Genomic DNA, 18,308 nt, shown 5'->3' on the forward strand with positions numbered 1-18,308 from the left:
CAGTAACCGCCGTTTGCGCCTTCTTTCTTTCTCCACACCCCCTCCTCTTCCTCCTCTTTTCTTTTCCCCTTTTGCCTTTGTCCCGCTTAGTAACTGAGGTCCGACCAATCGCCGCCTTACCGGCCGGCGCCGGCTATCTTCTGATTGGCTCGCTTGGGGCGCGCAGCCGTCTCCGCTCCTCAGCTGGAGCAGGGCAGACAAAAGACGCAGGCTCGGCTCCGGCAACCGGGATCAGCCAATCACCATCCGCCCCCCACTCTTGGCGGAGCTCGCGTGCGCCCGGCTCCGACTCCTGGCGAGCGGCCAGCGCCCGGACTGTACCATTGTGAGCGAGGCTAGGGGGTAATGGCAAAGTCTGATTAAAGTGTCGAGTCTCACAGGCTGACAGGGAGAGTTAAAAGTCGAAGCGGAGGATAGTAACAGCCTCTCATTCTCAGGCACTTGACCATCTTTACACGTTAAGGTGAAAAAGGAGTGGAAAGGACAGTCGAGCTACGTGCTGTTCCTCCTGTCCCGCACGGTTGGGTGGCGCCTCAGCGGGGGTGGCAAGGGGGGAGCGGGGGAGGAGGTCCCCTCAGCGCAGTTAAAATGAAACTCTAGTGGTTGGAGCCAGGGCAGAGCGTGAGGGGAGCCGGCGCTGTCGTGGTTGCCTTTACTACTCGGGCACAGTCGAGCTGACTGGACTCTTCAAGGGGTCGCCATCCCGAAGCTGCGGAAGCTTGGGTTCCCAGCCTGACGCGAACAGAGCCCGAGTCCCAGTCCCTGAGGGAATCGCTCTCTGCAGACCAGTGGGACCCCGAAACTTGAACGCAACCCCCTTTTTCAAGCCTTTGTCACTTCCCCAGCTTTCTCCCAACGCGTTCTTTTTTTCCCCCCCTTCCTCTCCATTCTCTCTTCTCCGAAGGACACAAAAGTGGCTTCCGCTGAAAGATTAGGAGGCGGTGGGAGCTTTTCCCTTTGGAGAGCGATTGTGTAGGAAGGATTTTCGGGAAGCTGCTTTTTAACACCACTGCTCTTTGCTTTCCGAGCTTCCCTGTAACCCTCTGAGGTAAAAACCCCGTACCTTGAAAGTTCGGGGATTTTTGTTGGGTGCTTTAGGAGGAGAGAAGGGGAGGACCTCGTCCTCATCCCAGTAGTTTGGCTGGACTTGTACTGGCCGTTGGAAACCCCCAAGTTCATTTCCGTGTGGAACTTTTGCAAATATATATTTAGATTTTTAAATATCAGATAAAAGATATATATGCTTTCTATATATTTCCTGACGACCTGCCCCTGACAGCGCGATGTACAATACGGTGTGGAGTATGGACCGCGATGACGCAGACTGGAGGGAGGTGATGATGCCCTATTCGACAGAACTGATATTTTATATTGAAATGGATCCTCCAGGTATTTGAGAGCAAACTTTTTATTTTTCTTAGTTTTTGGATGGGTTTGTGCTTAACAAAACCCTGGTGACGTTTTCAGGCCAGAAGTATTCTTGGGTGCGCCAGGTTCGGGATGAGGGGAAGATTGCAGTTATAGCTGCAGTAAAACTGCTCTGGCTTACACCTTTAAAGTTTGCAGTTAGGACCCTGATCCCATTGTCCTGAGAAGGTGGGGGTGGGGGGGACTGGAGTGGGGGTGGGGGGAAAGACCCGTTTTGGCTTGGCCTTTGCATGTCATTCAGGTTTTTTTTTTTTTTTTTTTTGACGGCCCTCTTTTTTTTTTTTTTTTTAAATAATTCAAGATTCTATTGGCAAGGGATGTTTTATAATCCATGCTTGAAGACAGACTTTCCCTTTGTGGCGATTCCTTAAAGCTTATACTTTAATGCAGTTGTCTGATTTGGTTCGTTGTTCTTTTACCTTGGTTAACTTTAGAAACTGAGTTGCCTTTGTGATTATTCATTTTGAGACTCCGTGCTTCTCTCATAGAAACCAAATGCCGGTTAGTGATTTTCAGGGATTGGGCGGTCTTATTCATTCATGGCCTTAGTCTGAAGCCTTTTTCCTTCTATGCATATAGTTTCTTACTTAGGTCTGCATGCAGTATTTTATTACTCGTTAATTAATTTATAGTGATTTATCTTAATTTGGAAGATAGGATTGATATAATTTCGACCCTTAAAAATAAAGAATCTTTCTCTTTCCTGTGAATGGGATAGATACATACATGTGATAGGTTTCTATATATGTACATGTGAAGTGTATGTATTAATATATTTTTATTTGAGGACTTTGAGGCCACTAGAGATATTTTGTGTTTCTCACAGTGAAGGAAAAAGAAAGAAAAACAAAGTTTTTTTTTTTTTTTTTTTGGTCTTTTAAAGTGTGCCTCATTTTATGGTTATTATAGCTGTCAGATAGTCAAACCCTCTTTGCATTTATAGACAGTGCTTTATGTAATGATTTTGAGTAAGCAGAGGGCCTTTGTGATTCTTTGTTTTTAATTGAGGATAAATTCGTTGCCTTTTTAAACCCTGTTATAGTTAAACCTACAGAATAGAGTGTTTCTCATTGAGAACCTTGCTTATTATAAGACTATATATTTTAGGAAACATTTGAGAGGGATGGAGTCCATGCAAGTATAATGGAGTATAAATGTCTTGTAGAAGCTGTGTAGCAATTATTTTTGCATCCTTGTGAGTGGTGAATTATCTTCTTTAAAAATTAGTGATAGTGTTAAGCAAAGCCTTAAAAAGTAATAACAGTATCGAATAACCCTTTTCTGAAAACTCTTAATGACCACTAAGAGTTTTTCTCTTTCCCTTTGTCTTAGTACTGCTTCGGTTTACTTTTGTAATTGTGGTTGTGATCCAGAGGAAGCTTTCTGGTGTCTATAAAGTTTGTGAGATTTGCCACTGTCTCTTGTGTGTTTCCCCTTTGTTTCCCCCAATGGTAAAGCATAGCCGCTGTGACATACATTTGTCATCCATGTGTTCAGAAATTCAGGACATCACTGGCCACTCTCCGGCAAAGAGTAAATAATGCTCTATATCTGTATTTGTCAGAATTATATATGCACATTGCCTTAGAATCATGCTGGATCATAGACTACCTTGCCTTCCAGACATACAAAGGGAATTTATTGGGCGGGGAGTTGACTAGGGGGGAGGGTAGAAAATAAAGAAGGTACTAACGGTTGAAATATTTTAATTTTGTAGAAAAATATTGGCCAAGTTGAACTGAATATGTATATTATTTGATTATTTTTGAGGCGAAATCAAACAGTATAGCTCAGGCTAGCCTGTAGCTCTTTATGGTCTAGGCTGGCCTCTCAAACTTGCATTCCTCCTGTCTCATCCTCTGAAGTGCTAAGATTACAGGCATGCACCACTATGTTTGACCTAAAAATAATTTTTCAGAAAGCTATTATAATTATGTAAAATGTGGGTTTTAACATGCATGTTTAGAAAATTCTGATCTAAACTTTCTTTTTCACTGAAATAAACTTTTGAATTTAAGATGTTTATACAGATGAAATTCTGTATACTAAATATTCAGAACACTGAAAATACATTTATACTATATTATGCTTTATGTCCTTACTATAGAATATGGTTGTTCCTAATAGTATTTCAAAAAGAAGCTGCTTTTAAAGATGCTGAAACACTGACTATAAATTGAATTTATTTTCTTTCCTCCCTTTTTTTTTGTTTTTTGTTTTTTGTTTTTGTTTGTTTTTGAGGCACTAGATTGGCCCTGTCTAGTGTAGAACTCACTATATGTAGACTAGTTTGGCCTTGAACTCAGAGAGATCCACTTGCCTCTGCTTCCCAAGTGCTAAGATTAAAGGAGTGAGCCACCACACCTGGCCTAAAGTGAATATGTGTGTGTATGTGTGTGTACACATTTTTATACGTGTATTATATTTTGTTGTTATTTTAATTGTTGAATGCCAAATTATATTATATTTAAGTTATCAGAAACCATGATAATTATTTCAGAGCAGTTCTTCGATTACTAATGAAAAAACAAAAGCAACTCAATAAGACTATTTTTTTTTGGCAAAACCAAGATACCACGATACTAACATTTTTTCTTTGACGGTTTTATACAACATTTTTTGACCATATTCAGACCCCCTTACCAACTCTTCCGAGTTCCAACCCCCTTTTGATTGGCAGCGTGTTTTGTCCATCTTTTTCCTAGCCTTCCACCCTAACAAAAAGTTCTTCCTTCCTGGACTTGGGGAGAGCTTATTGTTTTCCCGTTTCTTTTCTTTTCTTTTCTTTTTTTAAATACTTTATTTATTTAGTATATATGAGTACATTGTAGCTGTCTTCAGATACACCAGAATCTGTTATAGATGGTTGTGAGCCACCATGTGGTTGCTGGGAATTGAACTCAGGACCTCTGGGAGAGCAGTCAGTGCTCTTAACCGCTGAGCCATCTCTCCAGCCCTGTTTTCCCGTTTCTTTTTCATGTGGTCCGGTCTATAAGTTCTTATTTGTGGGTGTTTTGCCTGGTGTTTATCTGTGCACTACATGTCGTGCCTGGGACCCTCAGAGGCCAGAAGAAGGCATTGGATCTCCTCCAACTGGAGTTACAGTTATGAGCCATGATGTGGGTGCTGGGAATTGAGCTCCCTGGTCCTCTGGAAAAGAAAGGGCTCTCAACTGCTGAGCCATCATCTCTCTAGTCCCCAGTCTACAGTTTTATTGTTACAATATTTTATGGTGATTTACCTTACAATGACACAATGATACAATCTTCTAATTTTTAAAAAAACTCTTCCAACCGTGCTGGGTGGTAGTGGTCATGCCTTTAATCCCAGTGCTCTGGAGGCAGAGGCATGCAGATATCTGAGTTTTAGGCCAGCCTGATCTATAGAGTGAGTTATAAGATAGATAAACCTACACAGAAAAACCCTGCCTCAGAAGAAAAAAAATTCCATTGGCTTCTTTTGCCTATTTCAAAGGGACCCACATTTGTTACCCTTGCATAGAAATCCATCTTTTTTTTTTTCTTCCTAATTTTCTCAACCATTTTTCTCCTGGGGTTTATTGTAACTTCTATGGAAGCTTTTTTTTTCCCTTCTTGTTACTTTAATGTATGCTTTTGTTTTTGTTTTTGTTTTTTTTTAAATCACTTCTAATGGTCACTTGTCAAAATGTTATATATGTTTTGAACTCACATCAGATGCATTTTCCCCCCAGAATATATATTCTCTCATACCCTTTGTTAGAAGATGTTTTTCCCTTTTCTTTTTCTTTCTTTAGAATAGTTCTTAGATAGAATTCCCTTCTTGTGTTTACAGTGGCCATTGCGTTTATTTATGCATATTTTGTTCAGTGGAATTGTGTTCCTGCTTGGTCGGAAGTTTCTTAGCCTGTTTAGGGTTTTGGAAGAGGTAGGCAATTTAATCAATATATGTTATAGGTAACTAAGTGTTCCTGTTTCTTTCTAGGTTTGGGTGTTTTTTGCTTAAGGTCCTTGGTCACCTTACTCCGTGGCTATTGCAGTATCTTACCTTTGGAGTTAGTTTATTTACTTGGGCCCTTAATTGGAATATTATTAATATTTTTGTGTATTATTTATATGATAAATTTAGTCTGAACTATAAATATAGTAAGTTTTTAAACCTGTTACTGCCTTAACAACCATCTTCCAATGTTTCCCCCTAACCTGTCTTATCTTTTCAATAACTATTATTCATTTCATCAATTTCTTTTTTTCTGTTTTTGGTTTAGTTTTTCAAGACATGGTTTCTCTGTGTAGCCCTGGCTGTCCTGGAACTCACTCGGTAGACCAGGCTGGTCTCTTAACTCAGAGAACCCCTGGGATGAAAGACATGTACCAACACTGCCTGGCTAGATTTTTTTTTTTTTTTGGCTCTTTTATTTTTGGAGCTGGGGACCGAACCCAGGGCCTTGCGCTTCCTAGGCAAGCGCTCTACCACTGAGCTAAATCCCCAACCCCTAGATTTTTTAGTCTTAAAAATTATGTCTGTGGGAGCTGGAGAGATGGCTCACTAGTCAAGAGCTACTACATAATAGAGAGTCCCTGTCCTTAAAAAAAAGAAAGAAAGAAAAAGAAAGAAAGGAAGGAAGGAAGAAAGAAAGAAAGAAGGGAAGGAAGGAAGAAAAAAAAGAAAAAGAATTGAATTCAATTGAACCCAAATAGGCACTAATATCTTTTTGGAAAATTCTGTCTGTCTGTCTGTCTGTCTGTCTGTCTGTATATATATATCGTTCTATCTTTCTATCTTCTATTTGTATGTGGGAGCAGGAGTGCCATGGTGTGCCTGTGGTGATCAGATGACAAATGACAGGAGTTGGTTCTTTTTCTCACTATGTGAATCCTGGAGATCAAACTCGGATTGTCAGGGTTGGCAGCAAGCACCTTTACTCACCAAGCCGTCTTTGTGGCCTGGGTTTCATATTTTAATGTTCCTGTGTTTTCTGGCAACTGTAGAGATACTGTTTATATGAAATGTAAAACTACCTTTGAAATGTTAAGATTGGGGTAGAAATGTAATTCAGTTGTTAGAATGCTTGCCTAATATATAGGATACCCTGGGTTTGATCCCCAACATGAGGTAAATTGGGTGTGGTGATACAGGCTTGTAATTCTATGAGAGGCAGAAGAATCAAGATCACAAGCTACGTAGTGAGTTGAGATTAGCCTGGGATATGAGATCTGTCTCAAAAAAAAAAAAAAAACAAAAAAAAAAACAAAAAACCAGAGAGAAGCTACTAATAAGAGTTAGGGTTGTATGCTGGGCTGGCAAGATGGCTCAATAGGTAAAGGTTTTTGCTAACAGTACCTGCCTCATAACCTGAGGGTGATTTCCCAGAATCCACATGGCTGGAGGAGAAAATTTCCATAAGAAAACTTCTGCCTGTGCACTCTGTGCACATAATGTCCGGACACACGCATTAAATGATAAATAAGTAAATAAACAAGTAAATAAATGTGTAAAAAAGAGTTAAGCTGGGTGTGGTGATGCATGCAGTTACTCCCAGCATTTGGGAGACAGGAGGGGGAATCTCTGTGTTTCAAGGTCAGCATAAGGAATTCCAGGACAGTCTGGGCTACAAAGTAAGACCCTGTCTCAAAAACAGAAACAAACAAACAAAAGAGAGAAAGGATTAAGATTGTAGCACACACAGAATAAACAGACAAAATATTGCATTGAGATTGCCAATAACTCTTACTTCTGAGGTTGGTTTGGGTATCGGAGTTACTAGACAAGCAGTTGCTGACGAGGCTCTCAGAGAACCTTGTCTTTGATATAAGAACTACTGTACAGTTTAACTGTACAGGGTTGATCCTAGAATCATTCACATTTAAAGAACTCAGATAAAGTCAGAGATTGGTGGCTCATACATTGTCAGGAGGATCCAGAATTCATCTTGGGTTACTCATCTAGCCCTCTTAGGAAGAAAAAGAATAACAGTCTATGTGATAATGGTCCACTAAGTCAACACTTGAATTTTACATTAAGTGTTTTCTTTTATTGGATATTTTATGTATATTTCAAATGTTGTCCCCTTCTCCTGTCCCTCTGCTTCTATGAGGATGCTCCCCTTTGACATTACATTTTAAAAAGTTTATGTTTTATGTGTATGATTTTGTCCTACATGTATGTCTGCACCACATGCATGCCAAATGCCTAAAGAGGCCAGAAAAGTGCATTAGATCTTCTGAAGCTCAGGAGTCAGATGGTTCCAAGCCCTTCTGGGGGGTGCTAGAAATTGAACCCAGGTCTTCTGAAGGAGCAGTCATCGCTCCTAACTGCTGAGGCATCTCTCCCGCTCCACACGTAGTTGTTCTGATGGTAGAAAAATGTAATAAATGATCCTTTTTAAAAGTTAAATAGGGGTTGGGGATTTAGCTCAGTGGTAGAGCACTTGCCTAGCAAGCTGAAGGCCCTGGGTTCGGTCCCCAGCTCTGAAAAAAAAAAAAAAGAAAAAAGTTAAATGACAGAACTCCTAAGATTCTAGAACATTTTGGGTCTCACCAAGATAAAATTTAGGCAGCAACATTTCCTCAGTAGATCACACACACACACACACACACACACACACACACACACACACACACACACACACACACACACACAAATGTGCTCATGTCAGGAGCAGAGGAATCAATTCTAGGAGTTGTTTCACCCCTTTTACCCGTTTGGGTCTCAAAGGTTAAACCCAGGTGGTCAGACACAATGGCGTGTGCCTTAATCACCAAGCCATTTCACTGACCTGAAAAGTAATATTTTTAATTGTTTGGCAAGATACAGATATGGTAATGTTTAGAAAGGTGGTTCCTGCTTGCTGGAGCTGTGGCTCAGAGGCAGAACACTTACCTAGCATGTGTGAAGCTTTGCACTCGATTCCCCAGTTCCTGCCTCCCAAAGTTCTCCTCGTCCTTTGTCTCAGTATTCTGTCTCGGTATTCTGATTCTTAAAAATTATTGAGGACCCCAAAGAATTTCTATCTAAGTGGGTCACTTTTTGTTGTTTAAGGGTGTGTCATAAGGGGGTTGGGGATTTAGCTCAGTGGTAGAGCGCTTGCCCTGGGTTCCGTCCCCAGCTCCGAAAAAAAGAACCAAAAAGAGTGTATCATAGACTAAAGTACGTACCCCGGGCTGTCTTTAAACTCATGGCAATCTTAGTCTCCTCCGCGCTGGGATTGAAGGAATGTACCATCATTTCTTTAAATCAGCAGTTCTCAACCTGTGGGTTGTGACCCTTTTGGGGTACACATATGAGATATTCTGCATGTCAGATTGTAATATGATTTATAACAGTAGCAAAATTAGTTATGAAGTAGCAATAAGATAATCTTATTATGATCTTATTGTGGTTGGGGGAGTTACCACAGCATGAAGACTATATTAAAGGGATACAGTATTAGGAAGGTTGAGAACCACTGCTTTAAATGAATTCTATTTACTGTTTTGGAATAAAACTAAGAAATGCAGAAAATATTTAATTCAAGTCAAGTGTGGTGGCACATGTCTGTAATCTCAATACTTCAGTGGTGGAAGCAGGAAGATCAGGAATTTAAGTGTATTCTCAGCTACAAAGGGAAGTTGAGGGCATCCTGGGCTACATGAGACCCTATCTCAAAAACAGAAAAAGAAAACATTCTCTTTAAAATAATAGAGCATGACATATTAGCATTTTAAAATGAAAAAAAAACTTTTCTAAGAAACAAAGTAAAAATTAGTGAGAAAATGATATTTGTTCTATGTTTTTGCATGCTTTTAATATGTAGCTTTATAGCCAGGTATTTGAATAATTGCTCTTGCCCTTGGTTCATTGAAATACCATATACAATAGCCTATGGAAAGTTCTACAGATATGAGAGAATGCTAATGAAGAGGACAGGTGGTTTTAGGGGCTCATGCCTCTAATCCCAGCATTCAGGAGGCAGAGGCAAGTCGAGCTCTGTGTTCCAGGACTGCTGGGGCTACATGGAGAAACCCTGTCTCAACTCTGTTCTTTGTCTTTTGAGACGTGATGTCCTAGTTAGGGTTTCAATTGCTCATAGAGTTTGTTCTTAATATGTATTTGATTTTTTTTTTTTTAAGACGGGGTTCTACTATGCAGTCCTAGTTGTCCTAGAACTTGTTGCGAAGGCTAGGCTGGCCTCAAACTCACTTAAGATTTGCCTGCCTCTGCCTCCTGAGAGCTAGCATAAAGGCATGCAACCACCATGGCCAGTTTGTATTATTAGATTTTTTTGAATTTCAGTTTTGTAGTAAGGGCACTCAGTATGGTATAATTTATTAATAAGCACTTTTTCTACTATTGGTATATGTTTCATAAAATAGTTACTGTTTTTAGGGACAAGTTGCAGAGCTGATTCAAAATGGCTTAAGAATCAACATTTTATCTGTGTAGCAGGCTTCAGGGTTTGTTGAACTCCTGTTTTTGTCAACCATGTACTGCTAAACTGTCCCATGCTTGAGACAGGCTTAGTCATCAGTCTAGTAGTAAAACGGTTGCAGTGATTCCAGACAAACTTAACGCAGCTTCTGAAGGCCAGAGACATCTGCTTCTGTGCCTCAGTTTTCAGGGAGGAGACTCCAGAAACCTTTTCCAGACTTCTTTCACGTCTTTTTGCCCAGAGTCAGGTCATATGCTAGTTTTGAACCAATCACTGTCGATTACCCTTACACTAATTGTGTCTCTGAAAGTGGAATGGTGTTGTTTTCCCCTAAGGCATATGGTAACTGGAGAGACAGACAGACAGACGCTGTAGGGAGAAAGGGAGGAAATGGATGCTAGGTGAGCAGTCGACAGTGGCTATGACTTGGAAAACCCTAGCTTTCTTCAAGATTATCTTTTACTTTTTCATTAATTTATTTACTCACTTTATCTATTTCAGTTGCAGCCCTCCTCCTTATGGTCCTTCTCAAGATTATTCTGTGTTTGTACATAAAAAGTATTAGGAAGTTATTTGTTCTCCCCTTTTAGAACTGAAATTTAGTGATGGGAAACCCATTTTCACTTTTTAACTTGGAGTTCACAAGGCCAGATAGTATATATTAAAAGTTATATAAAAGGACAGTGAGGGGGCTGGAGAGATGGCTCAGTGGTTAAGAGCACTGACTGCTCTTCAGAGGTCCTGAGTTCAAATCCCAGCAACCACATGGTAGCTCACAACCATCTGTAAGGAGATCTGATGCCCTCTTCTGGTGTGTCTGAAGACAGTGACAGTGTATATAATAAATAAATAAATCTTAAAAAAAAAAAAAAAAAAAAAAGGACAGTGAGATGGATCAGCGAATAAGGGCATTTGCTACCAATCTTGATGACCTGAGTTTGATTTCTGGGATGCACATGGTAGAGAGAGTTGGCTCCAACTTCCACACTTGTGCTGTTGCTTGAGAACACACAAATAAATGGATTGATGAACAGAAAGGAAGGGTGCTGTGAGATCGCTCAGTGCATAAAATTGCTCTGCGGGGCCTGCTGAACTGAGTTTGGCCCTCAGGACCCACGGAAAGAACTGACTTCATTAAGTTGTCCTCTGGTCTCTATACAAGTGCTGTGGTTTGATTGCTTTTACTTACACAGCATAGACAGTTAACCCAATAAACACACTGCATCATTGAGTTAAAAGAACATACATGCCTTTAACTCCAGCACTGTACTTTGGAGGCTGAGGCAGGAGTTTGAAGCCAGCCTAAACTTTATTGTAAGACCTGTGTCTTGAAGAAGGAGAAAAAGAAAGCAAACTGTAAATTGACCTTTTTCCTGTTTTGTCAGTTCCTTATTGCAAGAAGAAGGTAACCTCTCTGGTTGATACTTTTCTTGGTTTTTGTCTGAGGAATATTAGGTCTGGAATAAAGTTTATTTGCATAGCAACTAAAAATAGAGAATATTGAATAACTATCAACTTTTTACATTTTAATTTAGTGTGTGTATATCTCAGTGTGTATGTGTGTATATGCACATATGTACATATGGAGGCTAGAGGACAACTTGTAGGAGTTGTAGGAGTTGGTTCTCTCTACTCCCATAGGGTCAGTAAGTTCCTTTACCCATTAACCAACTCACAGGCCCATAAACTTTAAAGTCTAAAGTAAATGAAATAAACTTGGAATGGGTTATGATTTGAGTACTAGCCTTAAAAATTAGGACACCACTATAAAGTAATCTGTAGATTATATCTTTTAATTAACTTATATGATATACCTAAAAGTTGGTTGTGTTCTCCATTCCCACTATATTGGAAACTAGAGTCTATATCATAGGATATTTAAGAGAGGTAGCTTTGGAATAAATTGCCTGACTTGATATTGTGTCTCTGCTACTTGTTAGCATGTATCTCTAGGTAATTTGCACACGTTATATTTTCCTTATTTAAAACAATGGAGGTGAGTCTAGGGTGATAATTCCATTAGTGAAGTGCATTGACAGACATAAAGACCTGAGTTCTGTCTCCTAGAATCATCCAATAAACTCGGCATGGTGGTACATGCTTATAATCTCAACCTGCTTTCCTGTACTTGTACACACATGCACATACACACAGAAAAAAATGGGAGTGGTTCTGATCCTTTGGTAGGGTTATCGTGAAAGTTAATTGAGTGGTGTGTGTGTGTGTGTGTGTGTGTGTGTGTGTGTGTGTGTGTGTGTGTGTCCTCAGAGGCTAGGCAAGTTTGAGACCAGCCTAGGTAACACTGTGAGGCCCAGTTTCAAACAAATGGAAGACAGGGAATAAAGGAAGAAAGAAAGGAGAGAGGATGGGAAGCGAAAACCCTTTTCAAAATAAGAAAACAAGGGCATTTCAGTGTCATTTTCTTCAGCAGGCCACATGACTCAAACCTTCCTTCTTTTTCCTCTCAATTCTTTTTGTACAAAGTTGCTGTCTGTTCTGACTGCTGTTAACCTTTAAGCTTCCATAACCTATTCATCTATACTAAGAAAACTTCCTTACTGACTTTTGTTTTTGAGGTAGCCTCGCTTTATATCCTGGATGGCCAGGGACTAGCTAAGTATCACAGGCTAGCCTCAAGCTCATGGGCTCTACCTTTATCGCCTCCCAAGTGCTAGCATTAAAAGAGCTCACTATTCTGCCAGGCCCAGTTTCTTTCTCTCTCTCTCTTCTTGCCTCAAGTTTATTTGTAAAAATAGCATAGGACACTGGTCATTTGCAAATAGTGTGTAGGTAGGTGTGTCAGCAGTCCATCTGTCTTCACATTTGCAGATAGAATCCTTGCCTATGGGGCCTTCACAGGAGCCTGGGCACTTTTAGAAGCCTGAGCTGGAACTGGAGCCTGGGCCTTAGCTGGAGCTTTGACCTCTGCCTTGGTTTAAACCTTGGCCATGTAGCTTTCTTTGAATCCGGTTTCCAAGCTTGGGGTGAGCGATGAAAGCCAGATGGCTGAGTTTGTTGCTGGGGCCCTTTGGCATCTAGGGTTTGATGGCCTGAGACTTCACAAGGGCCTTGATGGCCTCTGAGTGCACTCACTGCCTTTGCATTTGTTGGCCTGTATCATCTTCAGATCTTTCTTGTTGGTAAAGTGCATGTTCCTCAGAAACTTGGGGTCAACACCAGTCAGTCTCCTTAAGAGATTCATATCTTTGTGACCAGGGTTTCTCGATGCCATTTCTGTGCCATTTGTGGGACTGGTTGTGTGTGGTGTGGCTCTTGGACTTGGCCATGACTGCCCGATAACCAGCGACTCCCTCTGCACGGTAAGCTGTAGCTCCCGCAGTGCCTGGGTTGGGACGAGAAAGCCCAGTTTTTCCCTCCCTCTCCCCCTCCCCCTCTCTCTTTTAAAGATTTATTTATTTTCGTTATATTAATATACTATTGCTATCTTCAGACACACCAGAAGAAGGCATCAGATCCAATTACAGATGGTTGTGAGCCACCGTGTGGTTGCTGAGAATTGAACTCAGGACCTCTGAAGAGCAATCAGTGCTCTTAACCACTGAGCCATCTCTCCACCGCCCCCCCAATTTTTCTTTAATCCCCCTATTTTTCATTTTGGCAACCAGTTAACTGGTGCTACACAGCTGCTGGTCAGATCAGCAGTTGAACCCCAAGTGAATTCAGGCCTTTCATGGTTTGGACCTTATTTGCCTATCAGACACATCGAACACAATTCCCACCTTACCAAGGTTTCAACAAAACTTAAGGTAGATTAATCCACACATATGCTAAGCTGTTAATTCTCTATGATCGCACCAGTAATACATTCCTCCTCTGCTTAAATATTTTTATGATTCAAACATTTAGTCAACCACTAGTTACTAACAGAGCTAGTTTTTGGAGACTGAGAAATTATTGATTCAGTTCCTATTGTAATGGAATTAATAGCCTAATAAGGATTAAAGAAGCTAAACTACCACTAATAAACATAAATAATTTTTAAAAATGGTCCAGAAAAGTGGCTCACAGGTAAAGGTACTTGCTCCACAGCCTAATGACCTGAGCTCAATCCACAGATCCACATGTATGCATCTGTGAGTACAGCAACACTTTCCTTTTTGTTCCACTTAGCAGCCATGTTTTCCTTTAGAAAGCTATCTGCTTAAATTAAAAAGCATCACTAGGTGATTTAGACTTGTGGGATATTAATTGAGAACTTGGGGGTTAGTTCTTCTCCAAATAATCACTAACTATAAGAGTAGCTGTCATATATTGGACTGGGACAGATCTGAGCTGCTCTTTGGTTTCTGTGGTTTAGTAATGGAACTTTAGGGTTGTCAGAAAATGCATGCTTTGTGTCTCACACAATATTTGGGACATATTATACTAAAAAGTATTGTTTAAAATTTGAATTTAGCTGGGTGTTTTATATTTGTATTTATTAAATCTGGCAATCCTAATTTAGGGAAGGGCCGTTAACTGGACAACATCTTTTAGTACATTTTCTGTACAGGGATGTGTAAGTTGATGCAGTAGATATCTGAATAGAAAATTCAACAGAATTCACTAAAATAAAGGATCTATAACTTATGTAACTGAAAAGAACAAAGAGTAAGGGATCAGCTTGGTGTGACCAGTGCTGTTAAGCTTTGATATTATCTTTCTCCAGTTCTTTTGGAATTACAAATCCTTGTTGGCTTTTTTCTCAAGTTGACTTTCCTGGTGAAAAAGGTGGCTACTGCCTTTGGCTCCGGGAATTACAAGTACTCTTGTTTATAGACAATAAAGATTATGTTACATAAGCACAACACAAGGAGCTTGATCTTGAATGTATTAAAGCACCCTATGTTCCAGAGGATCACTGCTTCAACATCTGGGTAGCATTTCATCTAGACAGTAGCTATTAGAACTACTTCAAGGGTTTGCCAAAACACGTATCGCTTGGCCTAACCTTCTTGGTTTCTGATTGAGTAGGTCCCCATGAGTATGAGTTCTAGGAATTTGTAACAAGGGTGAGACTGGCTTTGCCAATCACAAACCACACTTTTAGAGTCACTGCTATGACAAATCAAGGCCTATTCCTGGATCTGAGGAATAGGTCCCATCTAAATTTTTTACCAGTGTTGGAAAGGAGCGAGGTAATTTAGGGAAATGATAACTGTGTCCAGTCAAAAGAAGAAAGAAGATGCTGTTTTTTTTAGATATTCACTTTTTCCCCATTTATTTAGCTTCTTGATTCATGGTCTACAGGTGGGCTTATGGTTCACTGCTGATCAATAAGGGCTGTTGCCGAGTGATTATCCCACTAGTGAATAAGGCGGCGATCTTTGTAGTGCAGTCAGGGAACATTCTATTTACCCTCCTCACTGATATCTGAAAATGACATAAGCCTTGTCTCCACAGAGCTGAGACTGTGATTAAGGAGACCCCCCCACATTGTTAAATATGTGCAGTACTTCTCTGTATAACCCTTCATTTTCATCTGGTAGTCATCGAATGCACACTTTCATTTTGAGTATTTTATTACCCTTTAAATTATATTTTATTTATTTGTGTGTATGTCTGTGTCTGTAGCGTATTCTGACAGTTCTAACCTTGAGAGTTTTTACAGAAATCTGCATCTTGGTGTTGGTTCTACCACAGAAGGTGAACCAGAAAGATCCCATTTTAAAATAAAATACAAACTGTATTTTTTGTTTAGGGTCATACAAATATAAAGAAAGGTATGAAAGTGTTTTTCATGTACTCATTTGGTGGGATGTAGCAGGTAGACAAAGCAATCTCTGTGTTGGTGTATGGGTGGAGATAAAATAGTATGCAAATAAGAAGTAAAACATGGTTGGTTAGACAGGGATAAGTAGTGTGGAAACTGAAGTTACCAGTCGGGTGGGGGGCAGAGAAGGAACTGCTCTTTTACTTTGAGTAGTCAGAGAAGGCCTCACTGACATAGTGACTTAACCTTACTGTAAAATATACACAGACATGTCTAAAATATAAATGTGTAATTTACGAGTTGATGTAAAGTGAACCACCCTATAACCACGTGCATAAAGACGAAGATGGCCAGCTTCTCAGAAGCCCCAGGCACTCCTGTTCCAATTATACCGTTTATCTCAACAGGCATTTAATTATTAAGTTGACTTTTATAGCAGTTGCTTTTTTTCTTTATAGTTATGTCCCTAAATGATGCATTCTATTTCTGTCTGTTTTTGAGTTTGTTATACATGGAATTTTGAAGAATGTATTTTCTTATTCTTTTCATCCAGTATTATCTATACTGTTTTCATGTAATGGTGGTTTCTTTTTTGTTATATAAGGTATTTGTTGTGTATTAGTTCATTTTTACTTTTTTCTTAGACAAGTGCTCACTCTGTATCCTTGGCTAACCTGGAACTCCCTATGTAGATCAGGTTAGCCTCTAACTCAGAGATCCATCTGCCTCTGCCTCTGCCTTCTGGGATTAAAGGCATGCACCACCACTGCCATTCTTTTATTTTCCTTTTTTTTTTTTCTTTTTTTTCGAGCTGGGGACCAACAGGGCCATACGCACTAGCAAGCGCTCTATCACTGAGCTAAATCCCCAGCCCCATTTTCCTTTTTTATAAGACTTCTTGTCATAACCTTAGTCTACATGGATCGAAAATAATTTTCTCATTTTAAATAATTTTACTTCGGTTTTTGAGATGGTTTCTTACTATGAAGTCAAGACTGCTCTCAAACTTGTGATCTTCCTTCTCAGCTTCCTGAGTACTGAAATTATGTGCTGTGTTAATATATCTAGTCTTCAACTTAGTAATTTTAATCACCTCTGCAGATCTCTCTTACTCAAGTGATGTAACATATTCAGAGGATGGCATATGGACATTTTTTATGAGAGTAGTTATTCTGTCAGTAACTCTAAATTTGAAGAAGATAAAATATTGCCAGTCAAAACTGGACTTGGTAATACATGTGTTTAATCCCAGTATTTCAGAGGCAGAGGCAGGCAGATCTCTTGAGTTTGAGGCCAGCCTGGTCTACAGAGTGACTGCCCAGGCTACACAGAGAAGCCTTGTCTTGAGACAAAACAAGCAAACCTGTATTTTGAAAAGGGAGTGAGACTGAGTTGAAAAGAGGGAAGGTAAGGACGGTTCTGTGAGTGAACTGTGTGTTGGAAGAGCTATGGGCATCTTGTATTTAGGATGAAGAGTGCCTGTGGGAAAGCACTGGGACAGTGAGCCTGGGAGGTGGTCAGAGACAAAGGCTGTGGAGGCCGTCTATGCTGTGTTGAGTTCAGATGTTAACCTGTGTGTAGTAGCTAACTCTTGACACAATTTGATAAACTAGGGTGGTTAGTTTTGAGACTCAGAAGAAGCAATGAAGGTAAGAAAAGAACCAGGGATATATTTTCAAAAAGGAAATAAATTCCTACCAGGATTAAATCCAAGATGATTATGTGAGATAAAGATAGATTCTACTGTACTTTTCTGTAGGGAGGGCTTAATAAGACATACTTAGGAAGTGGAATAGACATCAAAGTAATAGATTTAAGAGTAAATATGAGGTGAGGAAAAGAACAGGAAATATATATCACCTTTAGAAAACTTATGAAGCAGACATGAAAATTAAAGAGAAGGAAGAACAATTTAGGTAGCTCAGGCTAGCCTTGGTCTTGTTATGTAGTCATGATGACCTTGAATTTAGGATTCTCCTGCCTCCAACTCCTGCCTGTTGGGATTATAAGCATGTGCCACCATGCCTGGTGTTTGTGAGGCTGGCGTTCACACCCAGGGATGCATACATTCTAGGCAAGCACTCTACTATCTGAGCCACATTCCTGTCCCAAGAAACAGATTTAAGAATACTAGAGTTGGGGGTTGGGGATTTAGCTCAGTGGTAGAGCGCTTGCCTAGCAAGCACAAGGCCCTAGGTTCGGTCCCCAGCTCCGAAAAAAAGAAAAGAGAAGAAAAGAAAAAAAAAAACCAAAACAACAACAAGAATACTAGAGTTGAACTTGTTTCATATTTTCAGGCTTTATATAGGTAAAATTCAAAATAATGGGTCTGTGTGATTAGATGGACAGGAAGGTGATGATTTGAAGATAGGAAGGGATTATTAGCTGAGCAAAGGAAGAGAGACACCTTTGTCCAGCACGCAGAAGTCTGAACCTGAGTTTCAAGAAGAATGCAGGTTGGATGATGCAGTTGGGTGGCAGCAGACTTTTTCTGGTAAAGGCCACAAAAAGGGAGACATGGGAAACAGTTCTCACTTGTGGTTTTGCTTTTCAGGGTTTTAGGTGCTTGTGGTCAACTGCAGTCTGGTAATATTAAATGAAAAATTCTAGAAACAGTTGATAAAGGTTAGACTGCACATTGTCTTGAGTAGTGTGATGAAATCTCCTGCTGACCCATTACATCATGCATAGGACACGAATCTTCTCTGTCACACACAGGCCCTGTCAGTCACTTAGTAGCCATTTTCATTGTTAGATTTACTGTTGGAGTATTTCAGG

At 40.1% G+C, this 18,308-nt stretch overlaps 1 protein-coding gene across 1 annotated transcript in view; it reads left to right on the forward strand.

Moving 5' to 3' along the window:
• Nucleotides 1-597: 597 nt before the first annotated feature.
• Nucleotides 598-18,308, forward strand: part of Pik3r3 (phosphoinositide-3-kinase regulatory subunit 3) — a 69,473-nt gene continuing 51,762 nt past the window's right edge. The window contains exon 1 of the mRNA XM_032899661.1: nucleotides 598-1,389. Coding sequence (XP_032755552.1) covers nucleotides 1,284-1,389 — 106 coding nt within the window. The 5' untranslated portion in view covers nucleotides 598-1,283. The remainder of the gene's footprint in view (nucleotides 1,390-18,308) is intronic.

Source organism: Rattus rattus, chromosome 1 (genome assembly GCF_011064425.1).
Source record: "Rattus rattus isolate New Zealand chromosome 1, Rrattus_CSIRO_v1, whole genome shotgun sequence".
In the NCBI taxonomy this organism is placed as follows: domain Eukaryota; kingdom Metazoa; phylum Chordata; class Mammalia; order Rodentia; family Muridae; genus Rattus; species Rattus rattus.